The 19,468-nt window shown below is 34.5% G+C and overlaps 1 protein-coding gene across 2 annotated transcripts in view; it reads right to left on the reverse strand.

Annotated features, from left to right (window-relative positions):
• Nucleotides 1–18,853, reverse strand: part of PSMA8 (proteasome 20S subunit alpha 8) — a 59,145-nt gene extending 40,292 nt beyond the window's left edge. Inside the window, exons 1-4 of one of the 2 annotated variants that reach the window (XM_036914242.2) lie at nt 18,580–18,853; nt 13,356–13,482; nt 6,712–6,836; nt 3,903–4,025 (exon numbers count right to left, since the gene is read on the reverse strand). In XM_036914242.2, coding sequence (XP_036770137.2) covers nt 3,903–4,025; nt 6,712–6,836; nt 13,356–13,482; nt 18,580–18,681 — 477 coding nt within the window. In that variant the 5' untranslated portion in view covers nt 18,682–18,853. The remainder of the gene's footprint in view (nt 1–3,902; nt 4,026–6,711; nt 6,837–13,355; nt 13,483–18,579) is intronic. The other variant, XM_036914243.2, reaches the window with a different exon arrangement.
• Nucleotides 18,854–19,468: the final 615 nt, after the last annotated feature.

Genomic DNA, 19,468 nt, shown 5'->3' on the forward strand with positions numbered 1-19,468 from the left:
TTGGGAGACTTCATCCCACCACTCACTCCAAAGGACAGATCCACCAGACAGAAAATAAGTAAGGACACAGAGGCACTGAACAACACACTAGAACAGAAGGACCTAATAGACATGTACAGAACTCTACATCCAAAAGCAGCAGGATACACATTCTTCTCAAGTACACATGCAACATTCTCCAGAATAGACCACATACTAGGCCACAAAAAGAGTCTTAGTAAATTCCAAAAGATTGAAATCCTACCAACCAACTTTTGAGACCCAAAAGTTTAAAACTAGAAATAAATTGTACAAAGAAAGCAAAAAGGCTCACAAACACATGGAGGCTTAACAACATGCTCCTAAATAATCAATGGATCAATGACCAAATTAAAATGGAGATCCAGCAATATATGGAAACAAATGACAACAACAACACAAAGCCCCAACTACTGTGGGATGCAGCAAAAGCAGTCTTAAGAGGAAAGTATACAGCAATCCAGGCATATTTAAGGAAGGAGGAACAAACCCAAATGAATAGTGTAATGTCACAATTATCGAAATTGGAAAAAGAAGAACAAATGAGGCCTAAGTTCAGCAGAAGGAGGGACATAATAAAGATCAGAGAAGAAATAAATAAAATTGAGAAGAATAAAACAATAGAAAAAAATCAATGAAACCAAGAGCTGGTTCTTCGAGAAAATAAACAAAATAGATAAGCCTCTAGCCAGACTTATTAAGAGAAAAAGAGAATCAACACACATCAACAGAATCAGAAATGAGAAGGAAAAAATCACGACGGACCCCACAGAAATACAAAGAATTATTAGAGAGTACTATGAAAACCTATATGCTAACAAGCTAGAAAACCTAGGAGAAATGGACAACTTCCTAGAAAAATACAACCTTCCAAGACTGACCCAGAAAAGAACAGACAATCTAAACAAACCAATACCAGCAATGAAATTGAAGCGGTAATAAAAAACTACCCAAGAACCAAACCCCGGGCCAGATGGATTTACCTTGGAATTTTATCAGACATACAGAGAAGACATAATACTCATTCTCCTTAAAGTTTTCCAAAAAATAGAAGAGGAGGGAATACTCCCAAACTCATTCTATGAAGCCAACATCACCCTAATACAAAAACCAGGCAAAGACCCCACCAAAAAAGAAAACTACAGACTAATATCCCAGATGAACATAGATGCACAAATACTCAACAAAATATTAGCAAACCGAATTCAAAAATACATCAAAAGGATCATACACCATGACCACGTGGGATTCATCCCAGGGATGCAAGGATGGTACAACATTAGAAAATCCATCAACATCATCCACCACATCGACAAAAAGAAAGTCAAAAACGACATGATCATGTCCATAGATGCTGAAAAAGCATTCAACAAAATTCAACATCCATTCATGATAAAAACTCTCAACAAAATGGTTTTAGAGGGCAAGTACCTCAACATAATGAAGGCCATATATTATAAACCCACAGCCAACATCATACTGAACAGCGTGAAGCTGAAAGCTTTTCCTCTGAGATCGGGAACAAGACAGGGATGCCCACTCTCCCCACTGTTATTCAACATAGTACTGGAGGTCCTATCCACAGCAACTAGAAAAAACAAATAAATACAAGGAATCCAGATTGGTAAAGAAGAAGTTAAACAGTCACTATTTGCAGATGACATGATATTGTACATAAAAAACCCTAAAGACTCCACTGCAAAACTACTAGAACTAATATCGGAATTCAGCAAAGTTGCAGGATACAAAATTAACACACAGAAATCTGTGGCTTTCCTATATACTAAGAATGAACTAATAGAAAGTGAAATCAGGAAAACAATTCCATTCACAATAGCATCAAAAAGAATAAAATACCTAGGAATAAACCTAACAAAGGAAGTGAGAGACCTATACCCTGAAAAGTAGAAGACACTCTTAAGAGAAATTAAAGAGGTCACCAACAAATGGAAACTCATCCTATTCTCCTGGCTAGGGAGAATTAATATAGTCAAAATGGCCATCCTGCCCAAAACAATATACAGATTCGATGCAATCCCTATCAAATTACCAACAGCATTCTTCTATGAACTGGAACAAATAGTTCAAAAATTCATATGTAAACACCAAAGACCCCGAATAGCCAAAGCAATCCTGAGAAAGAAGAATAAAGTGGGGGTGACCTCACTCCCCAACTTCAAGCTCTACTACAAAGCCACAGTAATCACGACAGTTTGGTACTGGCACAAGAACAGAGCCACAGACCAATGGAACAGAATAGAGACTCCAAACATTAACGCAAACATATATGGTCAACTAATATTTGATAACGGAGCCATGTACATACAATGGGGAAATGACAGTCTCTTCAACAGATGGTGCTGGCAAACCTGGACAGCTACATGTAAGAGAATGAAACTGGATCACTGTCTAACCCCATACACAAAAGTAAATTTGAAATGGATCAAAGACTTGAATGTAAGTCATGAAACCATAAAACTCTTAGAATAATAGATAGGTAAAAATCTCTCAGACATAAACACGAGTGACCTTTTCCTGAACACATCTCCCTGGGCAAGGGAAACAAAAGTAAAAATGAGCAAGTGGGACTATATCAAGCTAAAAATCTTCTGTACAGCAAAGGACACCATCCATAGTATAAAAAGGTATCCTACAGTATGGGAGAATATATTCATAAATGACGGATTCAATAAAGCGTTGACATCCAAAATACATAAAGAGCTCACACACCTCAACAAAGAAAAAGCAAATAATCCAATTTAAAAAAATGGGCAGAGGAGCTGAATAGACAGTTTTCCAAAGAAGAAACTCAGATGGCCAACAGACATATGAAAAGATGCCCCACATCACTTGTCATCAGAGAAATGCAAATTAAAAGCACAATGAGATATCACCTCACACCAGTAAGGATGGCTACCATCCAAAAGGCAAACAACAACAAATGTTGGCGAGGTTGTGGAGAAAGTGGAACCCTCCTACACTGCTGGTGGGAATGTAAATTAGTTCAACCATTGTGGAAAGCAGTATGGAGGTTCCTCAAAATGCTCAAAATAGAAATACCATTTGACCCAGGAATTCCACTTCTAGGAATTTACCCTAAGAAGGCAGCACTCCAGTTTGAAAAAGACAGATGCACCCCTATGTTTATCACTGCACTACTTACAATAGCCAAGATACGGAAGCAACCTAAGTGTCCATCAGTAGATGAATGGATAAAGAAGATGTGGTACCTATATACACAATGGAGTATTACTCAGCCATAAGAAAAAAACAGATCCTACCATTTGCAATAACATGGATAGAGCTACAGGGTATTATGCTCAGTGAAATAAGCCAGGCAGAATAAGACAAGTACCAAGTGATTTCACTCATATATGGAGTATAAGAACAAAAGAAAACTGAAGGAACAAAACAGCAGCAGAATCACAGAATCCAAGAATGGACTAACAGTTACCAAAGGGAAAGGGACTGGGGAGGATGCGTGGGAATGGAGAGATGAGGGTGGGGAAAAAGAAAGGGGGCATTACGATTAGCATGTATAGTGTGGGGGGGAGGCACAGGTAGGACTGTACAACACAGAGAAGACAAGTAGTGATTTTACAGCATCTTACTACACTGATAGACAGTGACTGTGAAGGGGTATGTGGGGGGGTCTTGGTGAAGGGGGGAGCCTAGTAAACATAATGTCCTTTATGTAATTGTAGATTAATGATACCAAAATAAAATTTTTAAAAAAACCATTATAGTTGCTGAGTACATAAAGTTTGTATCACTATCACTGTATTAATGCAACATTTTTTTTGTCAAGACCTTGAAAGTGATAAAACATTTACAATGAGAACATTTACTCAACTTCTAAAATATATTACAAATTCATTACTCACCTTCCAAGCATGGTAAGTACCAGAGGGATCAGTCTGATACAATCTTGGGATACCATCATCATCAAAACCTACAATTAAGGCAGAAGTACCAAAAGGCCTTCGTCCATTGCTCTGAGTATATTTCTGAAAAATAAAATGTTTTCTTAACTACTTTCTGTATGAGACCATACAAAGGCTAACACTATTACTTATTAAATAACAAATTCTAATAGTAAATAAAGTATACCTGCTAAAATGATCTTCTTTATTGGTTGATTCTTATTCTGTATATCTTTAAGATTGTCTCCCTGACTTTTTCTGGACTAACGTCAATCCATGATAAAATTTTAAAGAAATTAATGTACACAGTTTGTAAAATAAAATAGTAAGTTTGCTTATATATGGTCTTAAAATTGTTTTCTTGTTGAGTTATGCATTTTGGTAATAATTAGACTGTAACCTTCTTAATATAAAAGAGAACTGTGTATGTTACCAGTTTTGTTCCTAGTAAAGCTGAATTTAGTGAGCTGTGCATTTGAAGCAAGTCCTTTGTTACTTTGAGAAGCACTATAATTGTTACCATTATTATCAAGTATTCTTACTTGATACTCTTATTATCAAGAACATTCTATTCACTACATACTAAGTTATCTCTGCAAAAGACCCAACTAACACATTTCTTTTAGCCCCAAGACAAGAAATATTTGTTTCTCTTGAAGAAAGGGTGTTTTTTCTTCCCCAACAACAGAGCACTGGAAACCAATTGTGTTTCTTTTTACTTTATTGCCTGGAACTTACTGAATTTGTTCTCCAGGGAGTGGAATTCACATCGATTCTGAGCCTGGTGCCCCTAGAAGTTATGCAAAGAGGCAGCCCTTAACAGAAAGCTCAAGACTATCTGTAGGAAGCTTTAGGAACTGTATATAATTTTGTAGCTTGAAAGTTTTTTCATACTAGCTTTCTTCATTAACTTGTCTCTATCATATCTACTTTTTTACTTTTAAATTGTATTATACATGTACTTTTTTAAACCACTTCAAATTTTGAATGCAAATATTTGGACTAAACAACAAAGTCTTAAATAAGGGTTTATATTGTAATTACTCTGCATTTCCTAAAGTTCCTAGTTCACACTGAGGTATAAAATAGATGCTTTGTAAATAAACCTTAGAGGAGAGAACCTTTTATTTTATTTGCTTAATAAACCATGTTTTAAATGAAAAAGTGACACCCACACAGGGTTAAAATAATTTAAATGTACAAAAGATGTAGTTAAGGATCCCTCTCTTTTGTCTCAGAGCCCTAGGCCTCCCCCCTGTGGCAACCCCACTGTTACAGATTTACAATGCATATTTCTATGTTCTCTACACAGCCTTTACACTTCTAGAAGACAATCTAAAAACCACAATTGGGAACCTTGCATACATAATGTATTGTACTTTGGTTTTTCCTGGATACCTTTGTGACAACTGAGAAAAATTCAAGCACTGAGAAAACTCCAAGCAAATAAAAAAGGAAAGTAGAATAATATAAAAACAGTTGACTTTTTTGCAACATTAATTAAATTAAAAACAAAACAAAATAAGGCAATTTTTATAAATATATAACTTAAAAGTTTAACATCTAGAATATAGTCTATAAAAAAAATCTCTATGTAGACAGGTAAAATCCATGCCAGAAAATAACTGAAGTTCTTTTGAATGTATTAAATCATTTAATCAATAATGCCACAACAAATTAGGTATTATAGTAGGGCTCATTTTATAAATATGAAAGCTGAGGCAAAACAGGCTAAAATAGTTTGCCCAAGGTACTAACTAGGAAGTAGCAAAGCCAGGATTCAAACCCCAAAATTCTGGCTCCTAGGGCCACATTCTTAACCACTAGAGTGTCTGTCTGAAGAAAAGATAGTTTATGCTAGGAACCAACATGTGGAAAAAATCAACTTCACTACTAATTATAAAATACAAATGAAAACAACTATTATAGTACTATATTATACTTATTTGCAAAAGAAAAGAAAAATGAAAAAACCCAATGCTGATGATCCTTTAGGGATACATTTATGCAGTGCTAGTTGCACAGTAAAAATTGGCTCAACCTTTTTAGCAAGCAATTTAGCTACATATAACAAGAGTCTTAAAACCAATTAGAATCTCTAATCTAGTAATCTCATACTGAAAATTATTAATTTAACAATTCAAAAAAGTAAGATAAAACTATAATAAAGATGGAGTAATGTTATTAAAGTAGCAAATTAAGAATGAGAATGAAAAAAGGAAAGAAATTGGAAACAATCTAATTACCAGAGAGTGCCTAGAAACAGTATTAGTTAGTAAAGATAAAGACGATGTTAACGTATGTAAAGAACACATAAAATGTTAAGTGAAGAAAATACTTGCATGCATCATGATCATACTTAATGTTAACTTACATATCAATGCATGGATTCAGAAGTCCTATCCAAACCTGATCAGTTGTGTTTAGGTTTGTACGTCAAAAAATCATGGGTATTTCTTTGGTGAACTTTAAAAATGGTTTTCATTACTGTATCTCCAGGATTATAGAAATCCCCTTAAAAGATGAGATTTATTGTTCTTTTAAATTTTAAAATAATTCCCAGAATTGATACTGACTGGGATTTCTAGTGATCAAATAAATCCATTCCACTTGAGTAAGAGTGTGAGTATGAAGTAAGTATGAGAAAGAATAAGGACTTTAGTAGACTTAATAGAGTAAATGATTGGAGTGATTATAGTATTTCCATGATAGGACCCATAATGATGCAAAAAGAAAAAACAAGAAGAAATCTGTTGGAATATTAGCTTACCTGCTTTAGCATTGCTATGAAGCGAGTTATGTATTCTACAGTGACTGGATCCTCAACTGTTAGCTTATGACTCTGGCACTCCACACGGGCTCTGTTTATTACTACTGTAGCATCAGCAGTCAGTCCTATAATAGTAGGATATATATTACAAAACAGAATTATCTTTTTCCTTGTCAAAAGGGTTTTAGCTGCAATGAAATCTTTCTTATAACATCCTTTGTATTTCTCAATTATGTCCATTATAAGGAATTTGTGAGAGTATCACTCATCTAATATTTTGGTTTATTTCCTTAAAGACTTACCCTGATGAATTCTTATTTACTTTTTAAAGAAAATGGTTTTAAAGAATATTGGCTATAATGTTAAGTAAACTATTTCTCAAAGATCAAAGTGGTTTAATTCACAGTAACTGGGCTGGTTATTAGCTTTTATTAAACATTTTTTAAAAAGTCTCTGTAGTTGTGATGCTGGGGTTCTTGTTCACGAAGCCGAAGAATGAGCTTCACAAACACTCAAGGCAGGAGAGCAAGGTACAGGCTTTTATTTAGAGAGAAAGTGAGAGGACAGAGCTCCTGGCTCACGCCAGGAGGGGACAAGAGAGTTTGTGGTTGGCTCATTGTCTAGGGGTTTTATGTGCAGTTGAGGATTTTCAGGAATGAGGGTAAAGGGTTAGGTGTGCAGACTTGTTGAGTGGTCCCAGAATGCTCATTTTTGATGAGTAATAGAAGAAATTTTCTGTTCTGATTCTTTCTCAAGATAGCAGTTTCCCTCTGGGAGTACGTCAATTAAGACCACCTATCCTGCCCCCGAGGTGGGCTAGGTTGTTGCCTGTTTGCTAAAGTTAAGAATCTTACTTCTTAACTTCTTGGGCTGTTTATAGTTGGGCTTGCTTACTAAATTAGTCTTTTCCCTAGGTTGCAGATTACTTGGTTAGGATCAGAGAAGGAAATACAGCACATAGGTACGGTTAAAATAAGCTGGGCCTTTTAGCAGGCTAAGGTAAATTTTACAGTGTCATGATTTAAACTGATACAGTAAAGTCACGGGTTATGCTGAGACAGTTTTCTTTATCTGCAGAACACTCAAACATTCCAGGCCAAGTTGTGGCTGGCCTTTTGAGTTTTAACTGATCTCACTGAAGATATCTATATTCCTAGTCTGGTATCTTTACCCTAGAGAATTAGTGTGAGTCTGACTTTGCATAATGCTTATCACAGAGTTTCACTAGGGACTTCTTTGCACATTGCTCATTGTTCTGACTGTAATTATCTTGCTCTGCTTTTTCTCCGGAGGCCCTCACCTTACTCTGCCTAAACCCACGGTCCCTGTCTCAGTTGTACCTTTTAAAACATTTTTTGGGAAGCTATACATGGCAGACTGTTCTAAGGTTGATAGTCTATCCTGATTCCAAAACCAATGTATTCATTACCCAAACTATGAAGTAAGGTGGATTTCCTCTTGTGAAAACAATGAGCATTACATCATTATCAAACATCACTGAATTCAAACTACATTCAATATAACTATGACGTTTCACCTCTCAGCTTTTTATCTAAGACTAAGGGTTAGAAAATCAAGAATGTTAAAACAGAAAAGAAAAACACTGTCTTGGTTTTGCCAAACCAAAACATCATATGATTAACTCTCAACACTTCTATAAGCAAATAGAATGTGTTCCTATAAAAAAAGCTAAACTGACCAAAAACTTAAACAGATTCAATAGTTGCTAAGATTTCTATTAAAGTCTTCTCCAGCATTTGACCTTCCCATGGCCATTTTGTTCCTCTACATTAAGAAATGTGGTTTCTTAACAGTACATTGAACCAAATATTCATTCATAAAATCTCTGGCACAGCCATTTCTCACATAACCATCAGTCTTTTGAAGTCACAAACTTGTTACCCTTCCATACCATTTCAAATTGGGTTTCTACAAAACTGGAAGAATTGTCAGTTCCTGTAGATATTTAATAATAGTCAACAATGAAGCTGTCGGATATGTCACACCTTAATGCCTATGAGTAGGGTGCAGATTATAATCAGACAGTTAAAGGAAGAGAAATTGATTATCTTGGTTTGGCAAATGTTATCTAATAGCAAGAAATGGGAAGAGACTGACTTAGCCTATTCTATGGATTAAAAGCTTCACCCAATTAGAAAACATAACTGGAAAGGAGATATCTAATATTTCCCCTGTACAATGTAAATGTGATCCCAAACTACAGAAACATGAAGTATCATACTTAGAAAGCAGTGATTTAACTGATTCAAGAAAAGAAAAGTGATAAATTTGCCAAACCATATGAGTAACACAGTTGTACATGTCTGTTTTTAACATAATTACAGTTACACTAATGAATACTAAGTGGTCAGGAAAAACAGAACAAATCCTATTTAAAGATAGCATTGAAAATTATAATTGCTTTGTTTATAAATGAGTAATCTATAGACAAAATGAGTCTTCAGTGTAATGCTTTTATATTTATATCACAACTTTACCTTGAATACACTGTCATAATGTAAAATTTATATTAAAGGGAGTTTCATATGCTAAATGAAATAATTTTTTTTTAAATTCTTTGACTTTTACCTAAAGGCTGTTTTCCAAGCATTAAAAGCAAAATATAACAACACTGACAAAAGAATGTATTTTTTTCTGGTATGTGCTAACTGTAAATTACTCCACCAGAGAGAATAAAATCTACCATACAGATCCACAATTTATGGACTGTATAAACAATAATAGACACTGTTTTTCCCAGTTATAAAAATCAATTAATATGTCATAGAAAATATTAGTAAATGTATATTTTACTCTGCTAAAAACTTTTTTTCATATTAAAGTTATTTTTTATATTAAAATCAGAAAGGTATGTATACTAGAAATGAAAGCATTTCCATATCACATATTAACATGAAAAATTTTTTTTGTAATAAAATATATGTGAAGTGGTATTTCATTGTGGTTTTGATGTGCATTCTCTACTTTTTAGTGATGTTGAGCATCTTCTCATGGGTTTATTAGCTTTCTGTATATCTTCTTTGGGGAAATATTTCAGTTGCTTGCTTTTTTGAATTGGGTTGTTTGCTTTTTTGTTGAGTTTTAAGCATTTTTTACATATTCTGGCTATTAATCCCTTATCAGATGTACAGTTTTGCAAGTATTTCCTACCATTCCATGGATTATCTTCTATTAATTTTTTCCTTGTTGCATAATAGGTTTTAATTTTGAGGTAGTCCAATTTTCTTTTTATTTTTATGCCTCAGTTTTTGTTGTCATATCCAAGAAATTACTGCCAAACCCAATCTCATGAAGCTTTTCTCTTACACTTTCTTCTGGGAGTTTTGAAGGTTTAGCCTTATGTTTGGGTCTTTAATTGATTTTGAGTTAATTTTTTAGTATGTTGGTTAAGTGAGGTTCTACTTTTCTTTTTCATGTGGATATACAGTTTTCCCCAGGATCATCTGATGAACAGACTGTCTTTTCTCCATTGACTGATCTTGGTACCCTTATCAAACAAAAGCACTTGACCACATATGTGAGGATTATTTTTGGGCTGTCTATTCTATTCCACTGGTCTATATGTCTCTCTTTATGTTAGTACCACACCATCTTGATTACTGTAGCTCTGTAGTAAGTTTTCAAATAAGGAAGTGTGAGTTGTCCAGATTTGTTATTTGTCAAGACTGTTTTGAGGTTCCATATGAATTTTAGGATAGATTTTCCTAATTCTGCAAAAAATATCATTGGGGTTTTGACAGGGATTGTACAGAATCTGTAGATTGCTTTGAGTAATACAGTTATCTGAATAATAATAGTCTTCTAATCCATTAGCAGGGGATGTCTTCCCATTTATTTGTGTCTTCTTTAATTTCTTTTAGCAATGTGTTATAGTTTTCAGTGTACAAGTCTTTTGCCTCCTTGGTTAAGTTTATTCGTAAGTATTTTCTTTTTGATGCTATAGTAAATAGAATTATTTCTCTTAATTTTCTTTTCAGATTGTTCACTGTCATTGTATAAAATGCAACTAATTTTTTGTGGTGATTTTGTTCCCTGAAACTTTGTTCAAGTACTACCTCTCATGGGTTTTTTTGTTGGATCTTTTGGGTTGTCTACATACGAGATCATATTGTCTGTGACCAGAGATAATTTTATTTCTTCCTTTCCAATTTGGATGTTCCCCTCTCCCCTTTTCTTGCCTAATTGCTCTGGCTAGGATTTTCATTAATGTTAAATAGAAGTAGCAAAAGCAGGCATCCTTGACTTACTCTTGATCTTAGAGAAAAGCTTCCAGTCTTTCATAGTTGAGTACGATGCTTGCTGTGGTTACTTCATATTTAGGCTTTATTATGTTGAGACATTTTCCTTCTATTCCTAGTTTACTGAGCATTTTTATCATGAACGGGTAATTTTTGTCAAATGCTTTTTTTGAATTCAATTGAGATGATCATGTAATTTTTTCCTTCATTCTGTTAATGTGGTATGATTGCTTTTCATATGTTAAACTATCTTTGTACTCCAAGAATAAATCCCACTTGGTCATGGGTTATAATCCCTTTAGTATGCTGCTGAATTTGTTTTGCTAGTATTTTGATATATTTTCACATTAATATTTATAATTGGTTTGTCCTTTTCTTAGAATGTCTGTCTCTACTTTTGCTATCAGGGTAATACTAACTTCATAGAATGAGTTTAGAAGTGTTCCTGCATCTTCAACTTTTTGGAAGAGCTTGAGAAGGATTTATATCAATTCTTCTTTAAATATTTGGTAGGATTTACCAGGGAAATCATCTGTTCCTGAACTTTTCTTTATTGGAAGTTTTTGGTTACTGATTTACTCTTTTCTTATTATACATCTGCTGAGATTTTCCATTTCTTCTAGTTTATCTCATTTGTTGGTGTATGATTATTCATAATGTTCTCTTATATTCTTTATTTTTGTTAAATCATTAGGTAATGTCTCTTTTTTATCTCTGCTTTCAGCTGAGTCTTCTTTTATTCTTAGTCCACCTAATTAAAGGTTTTCCAATTTTGTTGATTTTAGTTATTGATCAACTATTGAGTTTGTTTTTTTCTCTGTTTTTCTATTCTCTATTTTATATATCTCTGCTTTAATCTTTATTATTTCCTTTCTTGTGCTAACTTTGTTAGTTTGTTCTTCTTTTTCTAGTTCTTAAGGTGTAAAGTAGGTTGTTGAATTGAAATCTTTCTTTTTTAAAGTAAGCATTTACAGTTATAAATGTTCATTGTAGCACTGCTTTTGCTATATCCCAGAAGTTTTATATGTAGAATTTTCATTTTCATTTGTCTCAAGATTATTTTCAAAAGATTTCTCTTGTGATACTTTCCATTTTCCCTTTGACCTATGGGTTTTTAGGAGTATTGTTTAATTCCCACATATTTGTGAATTATTCAGTTTTCCCTGTGCTGTTAATTTCGAGTTTTATTTCATTTTGATCAGAAAGGATACTTTGTATGATTTCAGTCTTTTAAAATTCACTGAGACTTGCTTTGTGGCAGGATATCTTTCTTTTTGAAGAAAGTAAGATAAAGACAATTTTTTTGCTCAATAAGGTTTTTAAATTTCAATATGAAATCCTGGCTTGTAAAAACACAATTAGGAAATGAGCAAAACAAATAAAAAAGACAAGACACATGTTTTGTATGTTATACAGAGGCAAATAAGCACTTTTAAGTCTGTTCAACATTATTAGCAAATGCAAATTAAACCCACAATGTGGTATCACTACAGACCTATACAAATGCCTAAAACTAAAAATGGTAACATCAAAGGCTGCAAAGGAAACAGATCATTCATACATTGCTGGTGGGAAGGTAAAATAGTACAAATGTTCATCAAGAGGTGAGTTGTTAACAAAATGTAGTACATCCATTTCATGGAATACTACTCAGCAATAAAAAATATGGAACAACTTGGATGAACTGCAAGGGAATTATGTTGAACAAGAACAACCAATATGAAAAGATTATATACCATATGATTCTAGTCATATGTCATTCTCAAAATGACAAAATTATAGCAATGGAGAAGAGATAGGTGGCTGCCAGAGGTTAGGGACAAAGAAGTGATAGCATGAGGTGGCCTTGTGGTAAAAGAAGAGTTGTGGATCTTGACTGTGGTGATGGTAACATGAATCTACACACATGACAGGTATAATGAAATTACACATAGCATACACAAGCGAGTACATGTAAAACTGGTGAACTCTGAATAGATTCTGTGACTTGTAATAATGGCAATTTACTAGTTTTTGAAGATTTTACCATTGAGGGAAACTGGGTGAAGGGTAAGGGAGACCTTCCTGTTTTTTTTTTTATAACTTCCTGAGCATTGTAATTATCTCAAAATAAAGGTTTGTATAAAAAACAGCTACCTAAAATTATAATTAAGGTTATATAATATATATGTTTAAACATTTATATTTTGTCAAAGCTAATTATCAAAAATCCTGGTTTATAGAGTTGTGATATTCCAGCAAAGATAACATATATTGTTTGTGTCTAATAAGAAATGGAGTATGACTCTATGTTGTATAAATGGAACACAACAGTTAGTGTGCATCCAGTTGTGTTACCCTACAACATTAAGGCACTCTGTATCATTATTGTAGGTCTATCAGTACCTGCAAAAGCCATGCAGACGTGGTCATCTAGGGCACAAATTTTCCTCACAGTTCTTTCATCTTGAAGCTTGACAACAGATTTTTTTTCTACTGCAAGCACAACTATATCAGTACCTCGAATTCCAACCTGTCAAGTCATTAAAGAAACATAGTTAGCTGTCATTTTTAACACTAAAATCAATTTATCCTAACACATGACTTATAGGAAAATGCTTTTCCTTAAAGATTCAATAAAAATGAGAACAGGAGACTTCTAAGAAAACAGCTGCATAGATACGTGCTTACTTGAAGTCCAACTCCCAAACTCAAAACAAAGACGACAAATAGGTAGAAACTGGGAGAATATACCACCAATGCTGAAACTATGAGTGTCCTAATATCACACAATACACCCAAAGAAGTGCTATCTAAATACAGAACAATCTTAACCAAAAGACAGAAGAAGAATAAAAGGAGTCCACATGGATTTCTTATAGAAAGGGCAATACCAGTACTGGTGGTAGTAGAAATAGTATAGAAAGTTAAGTAGGAAAAACCCTGAAAGCTCTCCAATTTGGAGAGTATCTCACAATTTGGAGAGATAAGAATTGGGGGCTATAAGTAGCCAAAAGAAGGACCAAATGCCCTCATCCTATATCACTGATAAACAAAGCCTTAGCTCAAACACAAATACAAGAAGAATCACTACTGTTCCTCCCTCTAACTCCTTCCCTTGGGAGGGAAGTGGGAAAAAGTCTAAAGAGTAACGTACAATGGTGTTCGTTCTCAAAAAGGGACTTCTAGGAAAACATGGCCATATTCTCAAGTTCAGGAGTAATCTATGAAAATTTTAATTTGGTATGACAATGGCAATCTAAATATTTTGATAAAGGTAACTGATTGCCTCGTGGCCAAGTACAATGATATTAGTACTCTTTTAATTATTATAACTATGAATAAAGTGTGCTCTGAATCTGTATTATTGAAGTAAAAATACAGAACAGGTTAAATACAGAACTAGAGTTCAAATTATATTTTTTAATTAAATTAAATAGATAATTTATCAAGGTGTTTCCTCTTATTGTCCCCTCACTTTATTCAAGTTCGTCACTTTATCTAACAGGCCTTCCCTAACCATCTTACATACAATCAGCAACCCTCCCTCGATATCTCACCCTCACCTAAGAGATAGTTGTTCAACTTTATACTGTAAGGGAATATGTCTACTTATCAAGCCATGAGACATCATAACAATTTGACAAAAATTAGGGCTCAAAGAAAATCTCAATATTTTCCCCAAATAAAAATAAATCAAATTCACTGATTACCAGACAACACAATACTTTTTTATAATTCTCACCTAAACAACTTTTGACTTACAAAAGAAATTTAAACTGCCAATATGGACTACCTAGGAAATGATTACATCTTTTGGATGGGGATAAAATTATGCTAAGAAAATTCATAATTTTATTTTATAAAATCAAAAAATTAATTAAGAATTCATTCAAAAAGTTCAAAAAGGTGTAAAATATTAAAGGTAAGCTTAAAGGAAAAATAAGGAAAAAAGTAGAATTAATGATTAGGAAAAAAACAATAAATTTGATAATACCAAGAGATAGTTTTTTAAAGAACAATTAAAAGAGATGCCCCAATTAATCTAGCCAAGAGGGGATATGTGTAAAAGAAACATACAAGTATGAAAAAACAGGAATTTAAAAAGTATAACCCTAATTTAATAAATTTGAAAACCTGACTAAAGATGACAGACAAGATGCTATTCAAGAATAAAACAGAGATACCTAACAGCTAAATGCAGTTCATGGACTTCAGACTCATACTCAAGCAAAAAAATACTTTGTGAGCAATCAGGAAAATTAGAATGTAGATTAACACAAAATATTAGGGAGTTTTTGTTAATTTCATTAGAAGTGATAATGGTTTCAAGAAACATCTTTATTTTCTAGAGATGCATACTGAAATATTTACAGATGAAATATTATGTTAATCTGGGACTATTTAAAAATACTCCACTGAGAAATCAATTTCAACCAATACCTCACACCATATACAAAAATTAACTAAAAAAATGTGAAATATAAAGCTTTTAGGAAAAAAATGGGAGAAAAATTTTGGGATCTATGCAAAGACTTCTTAGGCTTGGCACCAAAAGTATGAACCCTAAGAGGAAAAGTTCATTATAAATATGAACTTTTGGTCTGTGAAGTTGTAGGCTCTGTGAGGATAGGAACTGAGTCTATCTAACTCATTGTGAAACCCTAGGGCCCACACGTTTGACATATGTAAATGTTCAACAAAAATGTCATAATAGTAAGAGAAAGAATCTTACACAAAATTGAAGGGGAAAGAGAAAACAAAAAGACAGTAAGTAATAATAGCTACCATTAACTACTTGCTGTGAACCAGACACTGTGCAAGATGCTAACACATACTATTACCTCATACAACTCTGATAACTACCCTATGAAAAGCAGGTGCTATTTTGGTGTCAATTTTACTATTAAAGAAATTAATTGCCTTACACTATACATATCTGGCTTGTGCATTCACAGAATGATAGCTGACTAATATACAAATAATACTGAATAAACTGCATACTACAATGCAAGGAGTAGAGGCTTTGGAACTAGAAAAATTTAAGTGTGAATAGGGCCCATCACTTTCTAGTTGAGTAACTTCAGCAAGCTATGAAATCACTTTCTGCACATAAAAAAGGGGATTAAGTGTTGTCCTTTTAGTATTAGATAAATGTACATAAAATAACTTGGCACAAAATAAGTATTTCTTAAATGTTAGTTCACTTCCTTCCTAACCTCTCCACTGTATATTGTGTAGTAAAAATACAAAAGGAATTATTACAGCATCTAGATTCTCAAAGATCTCACTATTCAGTTGGTGAGAGAAGGCTATTAAATATGCCTGAAATAAAGTGAATAAGAGGCCAAATAGGAGATACTGTACAATGCCCTGTGGTACAGATTATACGTTCAAAGGAAGAAAAGATTTCAAGATGATTGGAGTGGACCAGCGAAGGCTTCATGAAGGAGGAAAATGTGCAGAGATTCCTTGAGGATAAGAAAAATGGAGAGTGGCAGAAAGAAAGGTGTTTCCTCCTCCCCCCACCTACAAGGGCAGAAGTATATTTTAGTAAAACCTTAGCTGCCCTCTTAATTAAAAAGGGTGGGTAAGGATTATGGAAGACTTTGATGGCCCCACCATGGAGCCCAGACTTGATAAAGTCTGAAATAAGGAACTAATAACAGTTTGGGTCAGGGAAAGGACAGAATGAGGAATGATAATAAATCTGAACTTTTTCATGGGGATACTGTGAAAGATTCATTCTTCTTCCTAATAAGAAAGGTATTAACTCTCCAAAATGTTATTCAAATTTATTTTTCATTATTAGAAAGGGAGCTAAAGCAAAAAGAAAACAGGTCTCTTGCCTCACTTCATGCTATAAAATAATCTAGAAGTAGAATCCAAGGCTTCCAATTGTGGCCATGTAAGTCTTTGTATTACTTTGTAATGTATCCACATTCTGGTCAAAACTGGTCAACACTGGTTGATTTATAACTAATCATACCAACTTTTGTTTATAGACAGGCCATTTTATGACATATTTCAATAAACAAGTATCATTATAAACTTTACCCCATGTAAAAGGTCATAGCACCCTCAAGGAAACACAATGAGTAACTCCATATAAAGATGCAAATTATAATTTCAGAATCTGAAATGAGACAAAACTGTCTCATCCTTCCAATGTAGCTTTAAAAATGCCCACTACAGATATTTTATATCCTTACCCTTTTACAGCTCATTACAAAGGAACTATCAATCAGTTCTATAGCATTCTTAAAACATTTTAAATGAGCGTGGTTTCTTATTACACCCCTGTCTTCTCCCATTACTCCTTTTATTTTAGGCTCTAAAACCTGGGCATTATTTTCTAACCATATGCTTCATGCCATGCTAGGGATTATATAACTTTTTGTTTTTATCAAAATGGTACCCTTTTGGTTTAACCTACATTAGACTTTCTTTAAATTTATAATTCTAAAAATATTACTTATAAAACAAGCACGACTGGGCCCAATAGAAAAAATACTTTAAAAAATGATATGATTCTTTCTAGTGTTTTTTTTAACCACTTTACATCTGATAGATTTATAATGAAAGTGAATTATTTCCTCCCATAACTAAGTTGGTATGGAATGTGAAAGAAAATACACACACTCTAGACTTAGAAATGAACTGTATTCTAACCACGAGTGTCTCAACTTCCAAAATACACAACAAACACGTTCAGGAAGTTTGAGAGATTAAATAAAATTGAATGCTTCTGAATTCATAGGCTAGGTCTTGAAAGGTTTGGGGTAATAGGTCTTTGGTCACCAGGGCACTTTTGTCCTTTTTAACTTTTACAAATCACTAAGATTATTAAATATAATTAAAACTTGGTGGGAGTATTACTGCTACCCTGAGTATCTAAAACTTTTTCAGAGATGTGAATATATAAATTAAAAGTAGGGTATAACCTCTCATTGAATCCCAGTATTATTTAAGGAACAAATACAAAAGTGGCAAGAGTGGACGTTCTTGGGGCTCAGAGCTTCTAAAAGGCTGCTAAATATTTGGGTGGAAATTTTAGGACAATTATTTTTAACAGGAGAAAGTGACAAGTGGTTTAGCATTTTTAACTGTTTCCTTGCCAATAAGGATGTAATATTTCATTGATTTAGTCCATATTTCAGGGGCAGGCATGATCTATTTTCAATTTTTAAAATAATAATCATTAAATAACAGCTCTCCACGTGAAGGAAATGTTCCTTTTCAATGTGTCTGTGAATTTCCGAGAAGTGGGTCATGAGCATCTCATTAACGGCTGGATGAAGTCTTTCTCCCCTTGCCAGACGCAGGTAGAGGCAGGGTTAACGCGCGCGCGCGCGCACACACACACACCACGCAGCTCTGAGTCTGTAGTTATTGTTCAACAAAAGCCTTTGCGCAATAGAAACCTATGAAATCTACCAGCTTTTAACTCTGCCCCTACCAAACCGAACTTCAGAAAGAGCATCTCCCTTAATAAAATGAACGTAGCAATTGTCACCAATGGGCGCCTCCCCTCTGTCGACCCCGTACGCGGAGCGGGAGGGCTGGGGCAGCTGGGTCAGGCGGGCGGGCCCGGGCCCAAGGGGCGGTGGTCCAGAAGTTGATGGCTCACCGCCGTGGATCCCTTCTTCACCGCTTCCTGGGCATATTCCACTTGGAAAAGGTGTCCATCTGGGGAAAAGACAGTAATTGCCCGGTCATACCGGGACGCCATCGCGCAGGCCCGCACACACGCCCGCGGGCAGCCCAAAGTTCCCAAAGCTCCCTCAGCTAAGGCCAGCGCAAGAGCCGCTCCTGCGGCCACGGGCTACCGGAAGTGCTCGAGCACGCGCTGTAAAGTGCCGCCCGGAAGTGCTTCGCACTCGCCCTCCCAGCGGCCGCCGTCCGCGCTGCGCCGGGCGGGTAAGTGCGCAGCACGCTCTGCTCCCGATCGTGCTTCGCACTCATCTCCTAGGCTTCCCAACGCGGTACCAACCCTCGAGGGGTGTCAGATCACTCCGCTTATAAAAAAATGACATAAAAAATTAGGGCTTAACTGAGAACTTCAAATAGTACTAGAGGTAAATTACATTTCAACCCCTTTTTGCCTTCAAATTATAAACTTCCTCTCTCATGTCGTTTTAACTCAAGGAAGGAAATAATCAAGATAGTGTTATTTTTTTCATTTTCTACCTTGTGATCAAATGACCATTAAGCAAAATAGTGCATCAAACTAATGCTATGACAGGAATGAAGATAATACTATTTTAATCAAATTTTTTTTTAAAAAATGAAAGTTTGCTTGCTACAGGCATACTTCCCAGCTACTGGGGTACAGGTCCAGACAATATGGCAATAAAGCAAATACCTCAACAAAAAGTCAAGTGAATTTTTTGGTTTCCCAGTCCTTAGAAAAGATGTTTACACTTAAGTCTATAAAAGTGTATGATAGCATTAGGTTGAAAAAAACAATGAACATACCTTAATTTAAGAACACTTTTATTTCTAAAAAATGCTAACCA

The sequence above is a fragment of the Manis pentadactyla genome, chromosome 6 (genome assembly GCF_030020395.1).
Source record: "Manis pentadactyla isolate mManPen7 chromosome 6, mManPen7.hap1, whole genome shotgun sequence".
In the NCBI taxonomy this organism is placed as follows: Eukaryota; Metazoa; Chordata; class Mammalia; order Pholidota; family Manidae; genus Manis; species Manis pentadactyla.